The sequence below is a fragment of the Drosophila sechellia genome, chromosome 2L (assembly GCF_004382195.2).
Source record: "Drosophila sechellia strain sech25 chromosome 2L, ASM438219v1, whole genome shotgun sequence".
Classification (NCBI taxonomy): Eukaryota; Metazoa; Arthropoda; class Insecta; order Diptera; family Drosophilidae; genus Drosophila; species Drosophila sechellia.
In genome coordinates, this window is record NC_045949.1 from 14668717 (window position 1) to 14689757 (window position 21041).

Genomic DNA, 21041 nt, shown 5'->3' on the forward strand with positions numbered 1-21041 from the left:
CTGCTCTTCTTGGCAGTGCTCCATTATTTGCAACAAAATATAATGAAATATCTAATAAAATTAATTTTTATTTATTATCTTAACATCTGTAACACTTTCTTTTAACTGTTTAATAATAAGAAAGTTGTGTGGCTTGCAATTTTTGAAGTCATACAATTATTTCTTTAAAGACAAATAAACAATGAACCTATTTTATTTAATAAAACAACATTAAATTTACATTAAAATTATACTTCGAAGTAAAATTCAAATATTGGTAAAAAGTGTTGATATTTTACTTCTGCAAGAAATTATCAGAAGCATTTACTTATCTTTTTGAAAGTCTTTTTGTCCATTTTATACCACTACTTTATTTTGCATTGCTAGACAAATGAATGGAAATAAAAAAGATGAACAAGACGAAAAAAAAACAAGTAAATAAACTTTAGGCAAAAAGTTTTTGGCAACTTTCTGGAAGTCAGTTGGCGCATTTTAAGTTATGGCAATCGACCCAGTGGCGTAACGGCGAAGAGGAAAAGAGGGGTATCACGGGGGAATACAAGTTGCGAGCGACGGGGGAATAGTGAAGGGGCGGCAAAAGTGAAAAACTGGCGCATCGAGACAAGAGCTTAAACCGCGAATTCCACAGCTTCAACACTGAGAAAATACCAGCCATGTCTGCAGTAACAAAAAACGAATCAAAAAATTTTTTTTAAATATGTAAATTATATATAAAAATAAAAAAAAGCCTAATTTTACTTGATTACTTTTCTCACAGTCGCTGTTAACTATATCAGTCCAACCAGACGAACAATTTTAAAACGAGCCATTATTCCTGTTCTAATTATGCACTTGAAATAAGAATGTAAAAAGAATTTTGTAACATGGCAAACTCAATTAATTAATTACTTGAAAGTTACCGGAAGCTTAATTTATCTGAGCCGTTTTTCTCTAACTGCAGCAACTGCGAGGGCGGTTGGCAATTTCAACTTTAGTTAGTAAACTTTTAGGCAAAAAGTCACTCTTAAAGAGCAAAAAGTGAGCTCGACCAACTTACCTGGCGAGCAATTTAAATTTGTCCCACGCAGGATAATCCTTTATTGCAGTTGTTGCTATTTGTGTTTTCGGCTGCTGCTGTTGCTTCTGCTGCTGCTGTTGTTGCTAATATTATTGTTGCTACTGTTGCTGGACTTTTGTCACGCACAAGAAGGCAGTGGGCCAAGCCAACTTTGAACTGACCACGTGACCATCAAAACACAAACAAGCACACGGTAACGAGAATACACACACCGGGCTACACGAACAACAACAACAACACGCACACACACACACACACAACGAAGACACTGGGCCACTTGCAAATACTTAGTTGCTGGTTTTAATGTATGCCCCAAACGAGAACAGGGTAATTAAATCGCCTAAGAGGAGCCTTTGTGTAGCCTTTTGTGTGTGCAACGATATCAGCTGCTCGCTGAGTGAGTCGCATGATTTTATTTGCCTTTATTATTCTGAAAACCAACAGCACGCAAACCTCAATGCAGTTCAAACCCCCGACCAAATTGGCGCAGGTATATTCTAATTAGCTCTTATTGATTTCGATAATTGGTCCTTTCTGGCGGTACGAGATTTATATTTATTCGCGAAACAGCGCACCCGATTCTCTGCGTTTGTGGGTGGGTGTGTAAGTGTGTGTGCAGGACGAGACCCGATAACTTCGCTAATTCGATGGCTGCCGCAGCGAGCGTCAGCATCCCTGCAAAACCACGTACAAAACAGTCCGACGGCTGAGCTTCAACTGAATCGGCCTGGCCAACTCAGAGCCCCATAAGCCCCACAAGCCCCACAGACCCCACAGTCCCCCGCCGGAAGTCGGCCGCCCGAAGCTCCGCTTCTCGGCAGCCGAACCCCGAAAACGAGCCCGATCCGAGCTGCAGGATAAGAGCCGAGCGCAGCAAAGGATAACACGAGCGCAAAACTCACGAACATCTCGCTGGGCAGCTGAGTAAAGAGAGCGAAATGAACTGCTAGCTCTCTGTGTTAACAAAATTAAATTATTAAAAATGCAATCAAACGCTTTTGCTAATCTTTTTCAACTCATTTAAAAGTAAATTCATATCGTTAGCACATACCATAAAAATATAGCACATATATAGCTAAATAACTTGTTAGCAAGCTTAAAAAAATATTTATTATTTTTACCAACATAACCTAAGCAAATAATATATATTTGTTTATCTACCGTTCACCTTATTTACTTTATTACTTACTTACTTTAGTAAGTTTTGAATAAAACCTTTTCTAAAATTGGCAAAAAGGCAAGTTATTTAATCTTTAATAAGATTACCTATTGTCTCTATTATCAGCCGCCTATATTTTGATCGGTAATTGTGAGATTTAGAAATTAGAGATAAGAAAACAGGAGATTTTCATGCAGTAGCTGAATTCAATGTTTTAAAACGAATAATCTCAGAGCAAACTTAAAGCAAAGAGTAAAACTCTTATACTTTCCTCAAATTTGGTATAAAAGTGGTTCAATGTCTTGGCTAAGTTTGGACTCCATCCACTATGTAAATGTATGTAACATTTTGTAAAATGTTGCGTTCTTCAAATTTAAAAAATTTTTCGCATTATGTTAAATGCTGAAATAATAATTAGGCAGAAAAGTTAAATAATAAAAAGTTGAATATGAAATGTTTCATGGATTAATAGCTATAAAAAGCATAGAGAATACTAAATAATTGAACTCTGTCATATAGCTGAAAAAAAAAAGAGATTTGATTTTGATTTTTTTCCTGCCGCTTTTACCTTTCCATCTGCCACCAATTACAGATCAAATCCAATCAAAACTAGGGACTACCAGCTAATTAACTACAGAGTTACCTCATCCTCTTGCGCCATGGCTCCTTCCATCAGTTTTATCAACCATCGTCGCATCGCTTTTAACTGCAATCACTCAGAGTAAAAATTGTCGTCAAGATACGTACAAACTCATACAAGACGCGTAAAAAATGGCAAGCGAAGGAGGCAGACAGAAAATAAAACCCGAAAATGAATTGCAGCGAAATGTTCAAACACACTCTACGAAATTGACTTAAATAAATAAATGGCATAAAAACAAAGACAAAACACATGCGCAGCAAGAAAGTGAATCGAGAGGCAGGGGACAACGGCGTGTCATAGAAACAAAGTGCATTCCCAGTTGGAAAATTGGGTGGGAAATTCCTAAAGAAGAGGCGGGTTGACTTGGTTGTTGTGTTAGCTTGTTGCAACATTTTCATTTCATTTTATTCAGTTCAGTTCAGTTCAGTCAATGCAATGCAATGCAACGTTCGAATGCAACAATTGCAAGTGCAGCAAAGACAACGCTTAGTAGCTCATCCATTTTCATTTGTATTAAGCAAAAGGCAAAGGACATGGCCAAGTTGCAGAGGAATCTCAATCTCCTCGCGTTTTCCGCTCGCGTGAAATAAAAGCGTTGGCATTACTCAGCAAATACTTGTTTGCTTGCTGCCTTGACAAAAAGTCTATAACCCGCCCCCCCTATAACCACCCCACAACCCCCTTCATTCCACCATTTTATGCTTTCCCCGGGGCTGCTGCTCGTTAGCACAGCTGCCAAGAGAATTTATCTTACTCTCCCACGAATGCAACTCGATTGTATTTTATTTTATTTTTGCCCTCATTGTTTCTGTGTGGCATATTGGACGAATTGTTAGCCCCACAATGATCGATGCAAATTGATGCGTATTGTTAATGGAATTTCCTTACATGCGCAAGAACAGTATGGCAAAGTATGCAACACAAATTGGGCGGAAAACAAAGGGAAACAAAGAAAGTATATATTGTCAAGCTCACATTCGGCTTAGTATGTCATGCAACTCTCTAGAGATTTTGACATTGCTTTGATTTAAAGACAAAATATCAATAGTAACTATATGAAATGTATGTATATTTAGCTTTCAAACATACAGTTACTACATTTTCAGCATTTATCCGATTACCTAACCACCCAAAAAATGCCTTTATTTATACCTTTATTTCTCACTTCGAATTCTTTAAAGGCAAGTAGAGAAAAAGGAGCCTTGAAGATGCCAAAGAGTTGGAGGAAACAATGTCATAAATATGAACGTTTGCAATTTGTTTATATTAAAATTGAGAGTCAAAAAGCATCCTAAGGTGCTGGGTTGCACGGTGTTCTTGTATCCTGCGCCCAGATTCCCATTGCATTTGCCTCTGCCAACTGCTCCATATCCCTGCTCCTCCGTCGCTTCAGTATCGCCTGCTGTTTTGTGAATTATGCGCCTTCCGTTGCATGCGGCGGCATTTCCCAGCCCGAGCCCAGGCGCAGGCCAGTACACTGAAAAAAACTGAGCAGATATGGCAGGATTGGGATATAAAAATGAGAATATCGCGCAGGTATCATAGTTAATATCACTTATTAAACTGAAATATAATAAACCCACATATGTTTCTAAACAGCATTATTCCTTTACACCTCATTCTTGTAATCTTGTAATGTATGGTCTGCGATGTCCTTGCTAATCCTTTTCTGCATTTTCGCCGTGTAGCTGTTGCCGCTTCCAAGGCCCAAGTCCAAATAATGGCTTGACGCGCCTGGCTGCATATTTTTGAAGTCAGCGTAGTGGCGGAATGTGTGTGCGAGAAAGGGGAGTGGGGGAGGATGGTTTGGAAAGCCAGTCGTCCGCCCACAACTAACTGCGCTCGTTTTTGTAATAAAAATATCATAAATCTTGATTCCTTGAACTCTAAACCGAAAAGCGTGCGATAGCGACACAGGACATCGCTCTAGCCTTCTCGCTTGCTCGCGCTGGCGCAAGTGGGCGGTCGAAGTGGGTGGGCAATATAACTGTCTATTTATGCTCGCCTTGCATATGAAGTACATTTTATTTGTTTTTATTTATTTGCACTCGCCTGCAATTCTTTGTCCTACCCCAAAGGGCAGGATTCTCTGCTGGGATAATTGATTTATTTGACTAGTTTAAGTGAGAATAAAATCTGGTTAGGCGGGCTTAGAAATGCACACTTAAAAACGGAATTTATACCAAAAAAACCATGGGAAATGTAGCAAAACGTTGGCGATTTTCAAGAGAATCAGAACATTGGTACATTTTTAAGAAACTATACCAGCTTTTGTATCTACAAATATCACACCCAAGAAATAATTCGACTCAAAATGATTTACGTCATTGTGTTTTTTCCAATCTTATCGTTTTTAAACATGGTCAGCTTATACATTAAACTTAAACGGATTTTACACATATTGTTGTCAACTTATTCGTTATAGACACTGGCATTGAATTCAAATTACAAATAATAAATTACTTTAGAAATAAACATTGATTTTTTTGCCATAATTCTCGCTCCTGTATGTGTCGATTTCTCTGTGCGCGTGTGGCAGGATTGTCTTATCACAAATAAACATCACTAAAAACATTCTTATATCTAAACTTGATGCGTCGATTGTTATTACATGGTTACCTTAACGTTTAAAATAATTTAATTAAAAGTACAGTTAAGTTTAACATCGCTTTCGGTATTTATGTTATATTATCAAAGTTAAAGTATGTTATCTGGTCAATTATAAAATATTTTTCATCCGAATTTGTGTTGCTTTGTTTTGTTTAAATTAAGAAATTATCACAAATTGTTTTGTTTTAAGTTTTCCTTTAAAATTATTTCCAATTAGTCAAGATTTATGTAAGCCCAATAAAAATAGACGATTTTTATGGTTTGTCCAATGGCAATCACCAGTGATCCATGTCACGAATACGCTCCACTGGGGGATTTCTGTAGGAAAAGAAATTAGAAAATTATAAACAAACGTGTAATTTTTTACACTTCATTTCATGTTTTCTGCGTATTATTAATATTTATTCCCCCCAAAATTGGGAACGTGATTTTATGTTAAATTGTGAACTTACGGCAACATCCGCGCCAAAGCGTGCTTGTGCAGCGGGGAGATTTGCACGGCTGCCGAAGCAATGCTGGATCCAGAATCCTGCGACATGGTGCGCTGCATATGATGCATGGGATGCTGCACCACCGGACCGCCCACGAACTGCAGCTGCTGCTGATGGTGGTGCTGGTGGTGCTGATGGTGCTGCTGCAACGGATGCTGATGCAGTGGATGCGAGTGCTGCTGCTGCGCCAGTTGCTGCGACCTTCGGAAGGGATATCTCCAAGGACTCTTTGGTGCATCCGACTGGAAGCCCTTGTTTTCCACTCCACCGCTGCTGGACACTCCGGCAGGACTATCGCGACGCGGTGCCGTGCCAGGTTGCAGATCACGTGCCTTGGAGCTGAGGCGACGCAGGATGCGGGAGCCCAATCCAGGTGGATCCTCCAAGCTGCGACTGTTGCGCGGCTTGCGATAACGCACATCACTGGACTCCTCCAGAATCACATGGCGATCGTATGGCGTGCCGTAGTAAACCTCCAGCACAGTGGAGAAGGTGTGCGGCCAAACCAAGTCAATAATGGAGATCAGAACACCCGCAATAAAGCAGAGAATGCCTAAATGATAAGCAAAATATTAAATAAGACAAACAAATAAGTTAAACACTCGTTAAATGTTATATCTTCCCCCCTTTCCGCATATTATGAAATCAAGTGGATGCCAATTACTCACCTGCCACCAAGACCAGCCAGTAGCACCATCCGAAATGAAACTCCAGGCGTCCGCCTTCGAGGTGAATGGACAAAGGCCTCTTCGGGAGCAGGCAATGATAGCCCACCGTGGTGCAGACCAGCAGCGCACCTGTCAAAGCCTTCATATAGGCCCCATATCGGGGTACCGCTATCAGCAGCAGGTTCATCAGCAGCCACGAGGCCAGCGAGGCCCAGAGCATTATGCTCGCAAAATATCCCGCGGCCCGATACTGTCCACCCCACGAGAATCCCTCACGGCCCAGACTAAAGTATTCGGCCACGGTCAGTATGGGAAAGGGGAGACCCCGCTGGAGGGCGTGGCGATAGTTGGCACTCATGTCATTGGCTCCCTCCCAGGTGAAGCGTTCGTTATAGTCTATATCCGGCGGCGTCCAGTTTCCAATGGGTATCGCTGTTGACAAATGCAAAAAACAAACAATTATTTATTATTTTTAGTAACATAAAGTAAAGCCAGTAAAATATTGGAACAATTTCAAAGAGAAGGGAATGAATATGAAATTATTTGCTATTCGAAGTATAAACCTTTTCAAATATATTTAAACGCTTAAAATTTTCATTAAGTAGCACAATGCTAAGTCACCAAGGAAATCATTTTCCAATATGCACTTAGACATGACCACTTGACGACCACTAGACAATGTATACCTGTGTAAAAACAAGACAACCATCAACCGTTTGACAGCCAGAACCTTTTATTGCAATCTGACAAATGCCAACTGCCAACACCTTCAAATTGCACTCAATCAAATAACCTTCGCAGCAATTACAGGCAGAAAACTGACAAAACAATAAGCAAAAATCAAATAAACATTTCCTGTTGCAGGCGGAAATGTCTGCTGCAATTGCGCCCATGCCCGCGGCACACTGCGTATGCGTAATATGTTGATTTTCATGCCGCTCCTCTCACTCCTCGGCCAGCAATTCATTGTCAATGGCTTAAACGCGCTAACCTTACACAAGCAGACTTAAGTGAGCGGCTTAAAAGTGCAACACCAACAACGAAGTCGCATAATCAATGTGCAACAAGTACACTTTTCCGTAGTTTTTTTTTTTTTCTTTTTGCTGTTTGCATATTTTATTAAGATTTGTCAAAAATTTTTCCGGTTAGCAAAGCGCACGCGCTTTTGGCCCGTTTCGCGTTTTGTTTATTTATTTTGGTCACTCTTGGAGGAGAGTGAGCGAGATAAATGCTTAACAAATACGCAAAATCATTTGCATAATTTATAGACAACTTTGCACACCTCTCGTGCGGCCAAACAACTTAACCATGTGATTCCGCATTGGTTGATTCCATTATAAAATACAACAACTGCAATCAAATATACACTAAGCTATAGAATTGTGTGACGCATGGGTATATACGAAATATACAAAATTTGACTAATGGGGTTTTGTTTGGTATTGTTTGTGAATGGTGGAGAAACTCAAATGTGATTTCCTTTCCAAAAACTATAAAACAATAAAAGGAACAAAATGCAAATTAAAGTTTCTGCCCACCAAAAATCGTAAGAATTGGTGACTTTAAATTCTAAAAGCTCTTTAAACATATATGCAAAAATCATTAATCTTAAATTTTTGCTTTGCTTTGAACAGCTAAAAGGGGTCTTCGTCGGCAAGAAATTAAAAATGATATATGATTGGTATGGCATGCGAATTATCAATTGCCACAGTGTCTGGCACCGGCTTATAAAAATGCAAAGCGAAAAATAAAAATGAATAAAATCTTTTGACTAAAGTGGTCAAAGTGGCTGCTCAACGTTTTTTAATTGGCAGCTAACGAATTAATATGCAAAAACAAGAACAAGCAAACAAAGATTATGTTAATTTATAAAGCTCGGTAAAAATGCTTTAACGAATCAAATTACAAATAATTCCATACTTATAAAATTTAAAAAAAAATATATTGACCTCAAAGAATTTTTTATATTATATATATATTTTTTTTTACATATATACTTTATATATTTTGGTCAATCAATAAATGTTCTTCGTAATTTAATAATTGTGAACCTTCTTCACTTCCTTGTTTATTTATTTGTTACGTCTTTAGACGCAAGAAACTTAAACCATATTATTTATACAAATATTCCCACGCTCCATACTATCAAAAGAGTTTACCTAACTGAATGACTCACCAGAGAGACCTAAGCCGACAAGCGGTCTAAATTTATGACCAAAATTGGCTACCTACAGCCGAAGTAAGCTTACAAATTACAAACTCAGCGCCACGAGAGAAAAAAAATGTATATAAATTACATAAATCGTCAAAAGTTGTCATATAATATATGCTTTGGGGCTTGGCCTTCGACGCGGGACAAGGTTTTGGCCTGTCCTCCGGTTTTCCCCTCCACATCGCGATTAAAACTGCACCGAAAATGGCAACCCCGACCTAAGCCAAGTCCGCAAGACAACAAGTCTATAAGTCTACGCACCGTCTACGCACATTGTGGATCGATGGTGGAGTCATTAAACTGACAATCGTTATGATTTCCCACTTGGTGGTGACCGGACTGACTTGTTTCACCTGGGGTCTGTTGAACGTGGAAATGCTGCAAGTTGAACCGGTTCATACATTTTGACCATTTGAAATGGTAATTGCAGAGCTCTTTTGATTTAAACGTGGCTTATAGTAGCACCGATACAGATCTCGCCAAGGTGGAAGTAAGAGTTGCTGGCTTTTAAATGCTACAACCAATAAAATCACAGATTAGGCAATGTGGGTAATAAAATACTTGAGATCAGGCATGGGATATTTGAACAAAAGTATTTCGTGTATAAACTTTTTACACAGTTTTAAATTATATGATTTATAAATTTTACTATTCTGTAGATGCGAATTTTTTACTTTATTTACCAGTATCATTAAACCACTTGGATCATTAACAACTTACAATGCCCCATTGTTGTTAGCGCCCAGAACGAATATATGCTTCCGCAAACTTCAAACTTCTTTAATGGAGCCAAAACTTGTTGTATTGAAAATGAAGCGTTAAAACAACAATAGCAACATTAACAAAAATTACCATATCTACATATACGAAATTGACGTTTTCCCTACGAGATACTTGAGACGGATGACGATGATGTTGGGTAGCTCGCGCTTAAGTATGGGCATCCGTAGCAGCAACAAAAAATATAAATAAATGTAAGCATTTTTATGCCTTTTCATAATTTTAAGTGATGATTATGCTGATTTTCGTGTTTACTTTTGCACACAACGTGGACGTGAGAGAGGAGGTGGGACTTCTGGCTGGGACTAAAAACAATTTAGCAGCAGTAGCGGCAGCGTTAAGAAAAACCTAAATTAATCATGACTTAACAATAGACAAAGGCACACGACACATAAGACACAGCACAGAGACAATGAATAAGCTCAACTGTATTTTTTTTTTTTTTTCCAAATTGTTTAGTCCTCAACCCCATGAACTTCAAGAGCCGCCATGTGTCTGCACAAAAATAAATAAATGTTCCATTTCTGTCATGTACTGTGAACGACGATGCTGGAGTGAGTAGCCAATGTCCATCTCCATTAGGAAAAAACAAGAAGTCTCTAAAGCCGATATAGAAAATCAAATCACAATTAATTTTGTTATAAATAGAATGGGTTTGCTAAGCAAACATGTGCTGGGAGTGACAAAATAGTGACAACTTAATATAATTTATAGAGATTTTTTTGGCCCACATTTGTATCTAGTTTATATATTTATTAAGCGTATCATTGTCCCATATAAATTAAAAGTGTTAATAGAATAATGCATAAATAGCTATATACCATTCAATCCCATTCATTTCATTGAGCTACAGATAACCGAGTGCATTCAGAATTGAAACAAAGCTGCTACTAACAAAGCCAATCGTAATTACCTGCAACACCTGGTACCCCTAATGCCCCACTTCAATTGCCGTCTAAGCCGGCAAATAAATTGGCTAAACGCCGCTGTTAATTGAGCTTGCTGCACACACCCACAACAGACATAAATGATTGAAGCATATACATATATATAACCATAAATATGCCGTAACCTATTCGAGTCAAATAAATGCCAGACCGCGACGAGAAGAAAAAACTGCAACTCAAATGGAAGTGCACAAAAGTCATAATGATATATAATTAAGTGCACAAGAGTCACCGCAGATTGGTCCAAAAAGTACAATGTATAAAAAAGCATGCCACAAGATACCAAAAAGTGTAATCATTATTATAAAAAGATCATCATCATTGGGTTATTTGATGATTGGACCGAATAAACCACTGGCACTCAAGCTTTGACACCCGAATTTGACATTTGCCTGACTTTGATTTGGCAATGGAAAATGCTTCAGATCCCAATTGAAAAACCGCATGAAAAGTAACTTTAAGCCATGCTCATAACGAGCACAACAATTAAGTTGTCAGGCCAAAGACTAAGCCGTATATTCAACTACCACTCACCAATTGACATGCGCAATTATCATATTCAAAATCGAAATTTATACCAGGAAAAAGGCGTAAAGCAGCAGCTGTCAACTTGGAGCTACATTTGCCCTTTTACCATCGAACACAGCCGCCCACCAGCAACAATAGAGAATAATGAAAACACGTGAAACAGTTTTGGCAAACGTCATTGACTTAGCATGAGTTTGTGGGCGGTGGGGGTGGTGCTGGGCTTAGGAAAAGCTACCGAAATAACACTCTAACGGCTCAGGGAAAGGGGCAGGCACTCCACAAATCTGTATTAGTCAAAACCAATATGGCAACCGACATAATGCCCACAGCCAACAGTTGAAGGGGCAACCGGGCAAATATATATTAATGCATACACATATGTGTACTTCTCAGAGTATATGTACACAACTTTTCGTTTACGCTTAACACTTGGAAAAATATTACTTTAAATTCGGCAGAAATTTATTAAAAAAACCTTCTTTTTTTTAATTTAAATTAACCAATTATCTCCCAAATTTTAATAAAAATATATTTATGATTAAACATATATTTGAAACCATATATGATTTCATTGAGACTTCAAAGTTTAGTTGTTTTGAAATCAACAATTTCACAAATTATAATGAAATATTCAACAGAATATTCTTTTAAAAGTACTAAAGTACATAATCATGAGAGATATTGCCAGAACCCTTTATAAATCCAATTACCCTACCACGAAAGCTACAGGCACTGCAAATATTTAGATTTCTATGCCGAAATCGTTTGCCCTCGAAGGGCAACATTAAGTTTAATCTCCCAATATGGCAAACAAAAAATTATAGCTACCGGATCGAACAATTTCAACCTGGCTTGAATACACCGCCTTTTGCGCCCGGGCCGTTGGCAAGTGGGGGTTAGGATGTGATAGGATTGGATGGCTCGGATTATTCGTGCTCGAGTTGACTTGAAACTGGCATTCCAATTGATTCAGCTGGGGTCTAAGGTAGCCACGGCTCAAACACAAAAGCATTTCACCTTTTCGATGAGCCCAAGTAGTGAGTGAGTGAGTAAAACGAGCAAACAATCAAACAAGCCGGCGAATATATGTTTGGATAGATATGTATATACTACACATAGGTACCTACATATATATGAACATACATATGTGTGCACAGAGGCCTCCTCAACGAGCGTTTGCTATTGGAATCGAATATTTCCGCAGGTGTCGAGCTGAGCGCGAGTCGAGTGGCATTTCAATTTGTTGTTGCTGCTGTTGGCCACTATTGTTGCCAAGAATCGTGACATGCAACTTGACTTGGCACTTGGCAGGAGCCAACAAACAAAGCGGCAGCAACAACCGCATCTGACGTCACCGCCCACACTGCGTTTGATAGCCAAACAAAAGCGAACGGCACCAACAAAAATTATCGCCAAAAAGATCAACGCCAAAGTTTTGAAATCAATTAGCCAGTAGCCTAAGTCGAGCCCTAAACTTCAACTACTCCAAGGAGCGCAAAACCATGCAGCGATTTAATTAAATTTTATATATACATCCACATTTTACATTTTTTCTGAAAGGAAAATTACTCAATTGTTCACGTTGACGCTCGTTTTTTATCTCTCATCAGGGTTTGCCTCGAAAAATGGGGGCGTGCACGGTGCTGCCCCAAAAACTCAAAAATCAACAGACAAAACTTGACGATCGGGGATTATTTTGCCTAACCATTCTAAAACTCAGTTGGACATATGTACATAAACATACAAGCAATTTCTACAATAGCTATTCAATCAACGATTCAGAGAAAAAGTTGTAATAAAAACTTATTGAGTATTAAAAATATGAAAAAGATTTGTACGACATTTAAAGAAACCTGATAAATTCAGTTTTTCATATACGGAAAAAAGAAGTTTTGTTTTACTGGATGGAAAATTATCAAACATTTTTAAGGGATCTACGATTTCGATGTTTTAACGACAATTCAAAAGTTCGAAAATCCTTCCTTTAATTTCCTATAATAATAATAATAATTATTAATCCTTCCTTTAATTTATTGCAAATTGAATTTACAAATGGTATGTATTTCCTTTATTCCTATAAATAAAATGAAACTATATTTAATTTAAAATTTAAAACCTTTACAGCCGTACGAGAACCGCATCGGTGATGCCGATATAATCAAAGATGACAACCCATTCACCCATGGCAGAAGTACCTACTTGTTGGCGGATTCGATTGGATTGGATCGGATCGGATTATATTGGATGGGATTGGATTGGATTGGCAAACTTACCCGTCAGCGTCACATTGACATGCATGAGGCCAATGTGGGTGCCGATGCGCGCTGGGAGCTTCTCGCGTGAGAAGGCTTTGTATGGCGCGATGATAGTTGCATGTGCCACATGCCACGCGGATCCCAGGCGAGTGACTGTTGGATAAATACGTGGAACGTTAGCGTTTCCCAGGTTGGGCATTGTTGTTGATTTTAATGCAAATCAAATATAATATTGTGCTGATTGAAGGTCACTCATTCTATACTCACTTAGTATGACTAGACCCACAAAAAGGCTCAATGTGACTGTCGAAAACGTTGTGAATTTCTGCGAACGGGATAATATTTAAGACAAATTAAACTTAATCAAGCTACAAGACAAACCATTCAGAGATTGCAACGCTCCAATAAAACGAACAAATGAATAGAGACCAATGGACATGAAAAAAGGGCGCGCCTATAGAAAACTGGTTTGCTTTTGAGTTTCTCATTAGAGGTTTATATATATATTACTTTAAGATTTATCTGACTTCTGTTAAAAACGTGCCGGCGATTACGGCGATGCCAAGTAGTTGGCACAATTCAATTAAACAGACCAGCTGGCAACAGCGTGAGAAAATTGATTCCAGTCCGACTAATACATGATACGGTAATAAATACTCAATAACTTGGCATTCACAAAGTAAAATAAATTTATTAATTTGAACCAACGAGCTCTCTTGACTTTTATTACCAATATTTTACGTCAAATTAACTTAGTCAGATATTAAATGCAATTTTGATATATGAGCAATATTATTAAATGTCTTCTATGGGCTCTATACTCACCTGTTTTCTGACACCCGGAAAGATGACTAAAAATGCCACATAGAATGTGGCAAATAGCACTGAGACGGCCACGATTGAGACATCTCCGGTTACGGGTGTTCGATTTGAGAAGGAATATAGCGTTGGTCCCCCATCGTCTCGAAACGCGTCGAACCAGCCTTTCATGCTGGTTGCTGTTGCTGATGTCGCGGTTTTGGGATCTATGCGAGCAAAAAAAATTGAGATATTATATAAAAAGTATTGCGGCAAAAAAAAAAACGCCAAAATTAATTTGATGGATATATCTGTGTGGAGTATTTGGCAAGAGCACTTAATTTAAAAGATTTGCATTGCAAAATCATGCGAAACTCGGCACAACTGATCTCATCGCATCTTGCAGATACCACGTATCTGCAATTCGTGACTAAGCTTTTAGGTAGCAGATACTTTAACTTCAAGTGGCAGGCACCTCAATGCAAAATTAGTTTGGTAAACAGACAGATATATGCAAATATTTTTGTTAAGTTCATTGGGTATGAGTATTTAAGAGTACCACCCGGAAATGTAAAATGTATAAAAGTTAAGTAATCTACACGAGGTACGACAAATGTTCTTTTAGAAACAGAAACAAACCAAATTGATTTGGCTGCTCTACAAAAATGTTTGAAAAGTTAACAAACCAGAAATGAGACCTAGAACCGGATCTAAAGACAAACAAATTACCAATAAAACGCTAAGTCGAAATCTTTAGAAGCCATGTGGGGGGCTTGAACAATTAAGAAACCAAAACAGCAACTGAAACCGGCGAGAAGCCATCATCAGCTTCGACTGCTGATTTCTGCTTCTGAGGCAATGACGTAGGCAAAAGTTATAATTAAGTGTCGATAAAATTGAATGGCTTAAACACAATGGCTGTACGGTCGTAGCGATTTTATAAATACCCTGGCAAAAGTGAAAAACATATGCTAATGTCAGTCTAGAGAGGAACTCATGTGTCACGAATAAATCAGTATATGTTGTCTTGGTAAATGAATAAATAAATACAAAATTATTAATCTAAGAAAAAATACCCAAGAATGTACTACTATGTGCACTAATAAAATAACGATTTAAAAACCTGTAACCATTTGTAGTCTTGGTATATTTTTGACTCTAAAGGCCCACGTTATTTCATCTTCATATTTGATAAATAATAACCAGTGTTGCTAAATTTAATACTACACCCTCTACAAACATAACTCTTGATTGAAGGAGTATGGAAATTGCGCATACGCAACGTGTTACGTGCTTAGGCACGCGGATGTAGGTATCTTATACAGACATTAAGCTTGCCCTCAGTATACTTCAGCTGGGTTTTCCCACTCAGCACGAGTTCTGACTTGTGAAAGTTGAGAGGCTCGAGGGTAAACCACCATGAGGAATCAGAAAGATCGCTGCCTTAAGGCTACAAAGTTGTCCAGTTCCGCAATGATTCTATTGTTCCTATTTTTAAATTTGTTTGCAAACCATTATTTCTTCATTAGCCGGCGTTTATTGCGGCAACAAATCATCGAACATTTATTTTATCATTCAGTCTCATTCATCAAGTCTTAAAGTTCACTTACCAAACTTGTCAAGAAGAAACCGGCATACAAAATAATTGTTATTAACTTTTCGTGTTCACTTAGTTGTTTATTTTTATTTATTTTTGTATAATCCAATTTTGATGTCCAATTTATAGCTTCGAGTTAGCCGTTAAGCCGTATCTAAACAATCAAGAAATTTGCATTTATGATTAATGAATTAAATAATATAGACAGCCACACAATTTTACACACACATCGCTTATGCTTGTTGAAATATTTTGCCAAAAATATTCTTGTTTTCACAGCTGTAAACATGTATTCAATTATTTGATTTTAAACGGTTTGATATATTTCAGATACATTTATAGAGGTATTTATGAACTACGTGTTCATTAGGATTTTTTATATATTGCACTTAGTTGATTTATTTTGTTGTGTTATATAACGACTCTTTTGTTTTATTATTTAGATGTATTTTATAGATTTCAAATAAATATATTTGTTAAAATTGTATTTCATACATTAAATATTTTGTCGAATTCACACCTTAACCTTAAAAAATTTTTTTTAATTTATTAAGAATATTATCCTTTGTTTCTATTCATAAAATTTTTACTATTCAATTAATTATTAAATTTAAGAAAAATTTTTTCCTTGCAGTTGCATTTTACTGTTGCTGACTGCACCCCCATTGAGTCAATGGTTCTTTTTCCATTTTTTATTGCTGCTGCTGCTGCTGGCAGTCAACCGGTTTAACTAGTCAAGTCCGCCGCCGCCGTCGCCAGACTTTGCACATAAATTGCATTTTATTTTAAAAACCCGGTAATAAATTGTTTCATTTATAATTAGAATTTTTGCCAAGCTGACAGTCCGTGAAATCATGTTTGAAGGTGCGAATACCAAACATACTCGTATGAAAATCCACTTGCGGGAGTTCTCAACTTTTTTGTTATGGGTTCGATTTTGTTGCTGTTGTGGGTGCTGCCCCTCTGGTTGACCTTCGCATATTTTTCGGACAGGAATTTGTAAGTCGCTACGATTCGCGTCAGTTTATTGGCTCAATTGCAGCAAAAAAACAATGAACGTCGACGTTGGACTTGGCACCAAAACGTAAGGCGCAACGCATCGCATGTGGAAATCTTCGAGTACATTACGTTATCACGTTATAAGCGCAAAACAAAAGCGACAGCCAGCAACAATCGGACAATGGGAAAAACAGACATTACAGTTACAAAACGAAACGGAAAATATGCGACGAGTAGCACACAAAAGACGCCGGCGCACAGTGGTAATGTTTTTGAAATGATGGTAACATAATAATCCTTGTATTGACGTATGCACATTGCAAAACTCATATTATTATTCTTATAAAATCAACAAACTATTTTTTCAAACAAATATGAAAACTGAGAGTATAACAATTTATAAACAAAAAAATAATCTTTTAAAACCTCCTTAACCATTCTATTTGTTATTCCTTTAAGATTTCATCACATTTCTGAAAAAATTAGGTGAAACTTTTATTGTACATTACTCATTACTATACGACTAGTCAGCCCGGTTTTTAAAATATATTGTATATGAAAAAATACGGATTAGTGAAACGAATTATTGGCTGAGCCCAAAGTCACGATCCACAGTCTTATGCTCAAGAACATTAAATAGCAATAACCCACGGTGCAGCAACGCCCCACAAAGCAAGTGACGCATCAGCAGCACCAGCATCCAAGTACCGTATGCAGCACACTTGCTGTGCGCACTCTCACTCTCACTTGCTTTCCCAAGCTCCAACCTACTTCCATCTTACTCTATTAATCCCTCTCTCTCTCCCTCTCTCTTTCTCGCTCACACTGCTACAGAGACTGCAGCTTTTATTTTCAAGTCCAACGAAAGTGAAATTTCTGGCGCACCCCTTTCCGCCCACTATCCCCCTCTCGCTCACACCTTTGCCGGTGGATTGAGGAAATGAAGTAAACATGAAATTGACATAATCAACACGCAGCTGGAAACTCTGCAAATGTCTTTTGACGAGACAGAGACAGCACGAGAGGCACCAAGAGCTACAACAACAGGTTTCTGTGTCGCCCTGTTGCTATTGCCTTTGTTGCTGTAATGCAGTGAGAGAAAATAATTACGCGGAATTGTATGATTTATTTGATATATGAACATCTTGTTGTAGATATATCTCTTAATATTTCTTTTTGCAGTACTGTTATATATCAATATGATCCTTACTAATATATTAATAAAAATATTTGTAACTGTTTAAAACAATTTTTTGCCGTGTTAGCTTTGTTGTTGCTGCTGGCGGCGTGTGTTCAATGAGCGCTGGTGCGTGTAAATATGTAAGAGTTGCCTTCAACCGGCTTTTTCGTGCAACTTTTTTTTTAGTTTTTTTGTAGCAGTAGTTTTTGTTTTCATTTTTGCGCTGGTCAGTTTGGTTTGAATCATCTGGCCATATAGGAAATGAAACGGGAGATGAAGTAATCCCAACGCCTGACATGGAAATTACATAGTCAAAACGCATCACAAAAATCAACCTGATGCACACACGTCATCAAATTCAACGACAACTAAAAGGGCAGGCAGGAAAATACAGAGAAAAGTGGGGGATATTGAAAAATACGCTCTTTATGTACGCTTTCGCTGAGTAGTTTATAAAATAAACAACACTTTAAGAACAGAGTTCACAAATTTGTGTAAAATGTATTTATTCATTTTGCTTAAATCAATTCTTTTTCAAATCAAGGTTCGTGTTTAAAAAAATATCAAAGAAAGGGTAATAAAACACTGTGTTGAGTAATACCAAAGGAAAAATGTGCATTAGAAATTACCAACACGATTTTCCCGCTCCCACCCACACACATACACCCATCACACATACGCTTGAGGAATGGCGGACTCCCTCTTTAGAAGTTTGAGAATTTTTTTGTTTGGTCTATCATATTTTATTTTTAGTTTTCGGTTTCTGTTAAGTCTCGGCAATCAGTTTGTTACCCAAAAAAATAAATAATTTATTATCCATTGTTCAGCATTCTATTTTTGCTTGAGTATACAAACTATTTATTTACATATGTTATTGTGTTTTTGATAATATGGATTTTGTTATTTTTTTATTTATTTTTCTATGGAGAAACTTTTATTTGTATTGCTTCAGAGAAACGTATTTATTTATTTTTGTATTGCACTGAATATTTCGCACTTTAGTTGCAAAAAAATAAATTGCAACATTTAATTGCAACCAAGTTGATTAACTTTTTTATGTTTAAGGCAAAAATTTGCTGGCTTTAATTATATTTTATGTGCCCGCAAATTGTTAAGGTTTTTCGACACTGTTGTTTGTTTTAAGCTTTTTTTTATTATTTTTGCAGACAACCACGAGGCGCAAAGCATAAATACAAATAACTAGATGAGCTTCAAACTTAATACCGTTATTTGCGTTATTATAACGCGGCTTTTGCGGTTTCTTTTTGTTTTGGCAAACTTATTTCGGCTTGAATTTTCGATTTTTGATTTTTCTCCACTTTTACGAACACGGTGGTTTTGTGCATGGCATAACACACAGACAAAACAAAAGCAAACAAATAAAAACACACATCGATTTCGTCTTCGCTGACTCTCGTTGTTTTTATTGTTGCAACTGATTTAAAATGCGCATGCGCGGCGGCGACTTACAAAAATCTGCGTCCGTTTCGAGAGCTTGCCGTCGATCAACTGAACGCCGAGAGCGCTGAGCGAAAGACAAAACCTTCCCAAAAGAGAGCAACGGAGCGCTAAAGCTCCAAAGCGATGGGAGCTTTTTGCTCTACCGCTAATTGCAGGCTTAAGTGAGTGTGAATTTATGAAGCAGTCATGTCGGAAAGTCAGAAAATCAAAAAATTATAAAACAACAAAAAATCCGACAGGGAACTGGGGCTATATCGCCAGGGCTATTCCTGATCAGGGACCTTGTCCGACTCTAGGCTGCCACACTTTCGAACCGCAAACTGGTTCATCTTGGGCCTGGCCTCACACTAAATTCACAGCCGAGCGGCAAATTATAAACTTTAATCAGACGGGCGAGAATAGCAAGGCACCTGTCACGAGGAGAAATAATATTAGTATAAACAGCTGTGCTCAGAAAATATTAGAACTTGCATTGTCACAAAAAAGGAACCAAAATAAAACCTTCAAATGTAATTTCATCATCTGACATTTTAATTTGGTTAATATGAATTAAAGCCCACTTAGAATATTAATTTATAATGCAATGCTTGACATTAAAAAAAATATATTTATTTATAAGCTAGTAAACAAAAAAAAAACTCAATAAAATCTCATAAATAAATGAAAAATTTATTTGTATAGACAAATAATTTTAGGTATAAAATTTATAATTTCAAAATTTCAAATTATTTATATTGACAATTGCAATTAACACCTTTTATACAACATTCTACCATTTAAAAAATTATGTCAGCAAAAAATAGGTGGCAAATATTGGATAATATTAAAACAAATGCTCAAAAACTCCATCTTCGCAGCATTCCAACTTAAATACCCGCAATACTTTTTCCTTTATTTAGTTATTTGCAGTCGACAAGCTGCTACTATTGCTAATTGAATTAGCATAGAGACCCGTCTGGTAATTAATATTTAATTTGCTAATTGAATTTTTACTAGCGACTACCGTGGCACGCACCAAAGCCAAGCCAAATCACCAAGTTAGCCTCCGTGATCTCTGTTTATGTCCAGTCAATCCATCCGACTCGTGGATCTCGACAGTTGCAAATTTGGCTGGTCGACGCCAAAGCCACTTTTCAGCCGCAGTATGCTAGACTTTGTTGTCTTTGCTTTGGTAGTGAATCTTTTATGATGTGCAAAATTAGCCATAAAAACATACATAAACAAAAATGTAAATATTGCTGTAAAATCAGTAATTCATTATACGTCAGGCTCCCTAGAGTTTAGCCGATGTACTTAGTCTTCGGATCTAAAAAAGTATTATTCCGTGTTTGAACAAAAATGTGTTGATTGAAGCTGGTTAAAAACTACTAAAGTCGTATAACTATTTTTACAGCATGCAATTTATAAAGGAAGTATCTAAAGTACTGAAATATTTACTTCATGTTTAAAATGTTTTAAAAAAGGTTTTTTAAACTGTGGTTAAATTTTAGTTTATTGATAGAAACTATATTTTTTAAGTCATTTAACGCACGTATTTCTTTCCAATCGATTCCCTAGCAACGAATACACTTCCGCTACGCAGTCCAATGATTCATTCCCATTAAAATAAATATCTGCGGGCAAACCAATTCTTTTAACTGTTTTCACAATGAATTC

General features: G+C 37.3%; 2 protein-coding genes across 3 annotated transcripts in view; both read right to left on the reverse strand.

The window, feature by feature from the left end:
• Window positions 1–1753, reverse strand: part of LOC6611317 (neural cell adhesion molecule 1) — a 64620-nt gene extending 62867 nt beyond the window's left edge. The window contains exon 1 of the mRNA XM_032723169.1: window positions 1037–1753. The gene's annotated coding sequence lies outside the window, so the exon portion shown is untranslated. The remainder of the gene's footprint in view (window positions 1–1036) is intronic.
• Window positions 1754–5174: 3421 nt separating this feature from the next.
• On the reverse strand, window positions 5175–19483 carry LOC116802041 (dual oxidase maturation factor 1). Of its 2 annotated transcripts, none has more exons than XM_032725056.1 (8): window positions 19395–19483; window positions 15759–15899; window positions 14176–14375; window positions 13618–13675; window positions 13369–13503; window positions 6629–7060; window positions 5922–6513; window positions 5175–5787 (listed from the first exon to the last, which is right to left on the reverse strand). In XM_032725056.1, exons 3-8 carry the CDS (start codon window positions 14338–14340, stop codon window positions 5745–5747), a joined length of 1425 nt encoding a protein of 474 aa, XP_032580947.1. In that variant the 5' UTR covers window positions 14341–14375; window positions 15759–15899; window positions 19395–19483; the 3' UTR covers window positions 5175–5744. The 2 variants fall into 2 exon arrangements, with proteins under 2 accessions (XP_032580947.1, XP_032580953.1); XM_032725062.1 differs by having other exon boundaries at window positions 19149–19419.
• Between the last annotated feature and the right edge of the window lie 1558 nt (window positions 19484–21041).

What these genes read in the sequence shown, in the direction of transcription:
- LOC116802041 (XM_032725056.1), bottom strand. Translation starts at nt 14,340, where the DNA reads ATGAAAGGCTGGTTCGACGCGTTTCGAGACGATGGGGGACCAACGCTA. An exon ending in TGTCAATGTGACGCTGACGG is followed by an intron (nt 7,061 to 13,368) that starts GTAAGTTTGCCA and finishes ATTTGTCAACAG; the next exon opens with CGATACCCATTGGAAACTGG. An exon ending in CTGGCTGGTCTTGGTGGCAG is followed by an intron (nt 6,514 to 6,628) that starts GTGAGTAATTGG and finishes CTTATCATTTAG; the next exon opens with GCATTCTCTGCTTTATTGCG.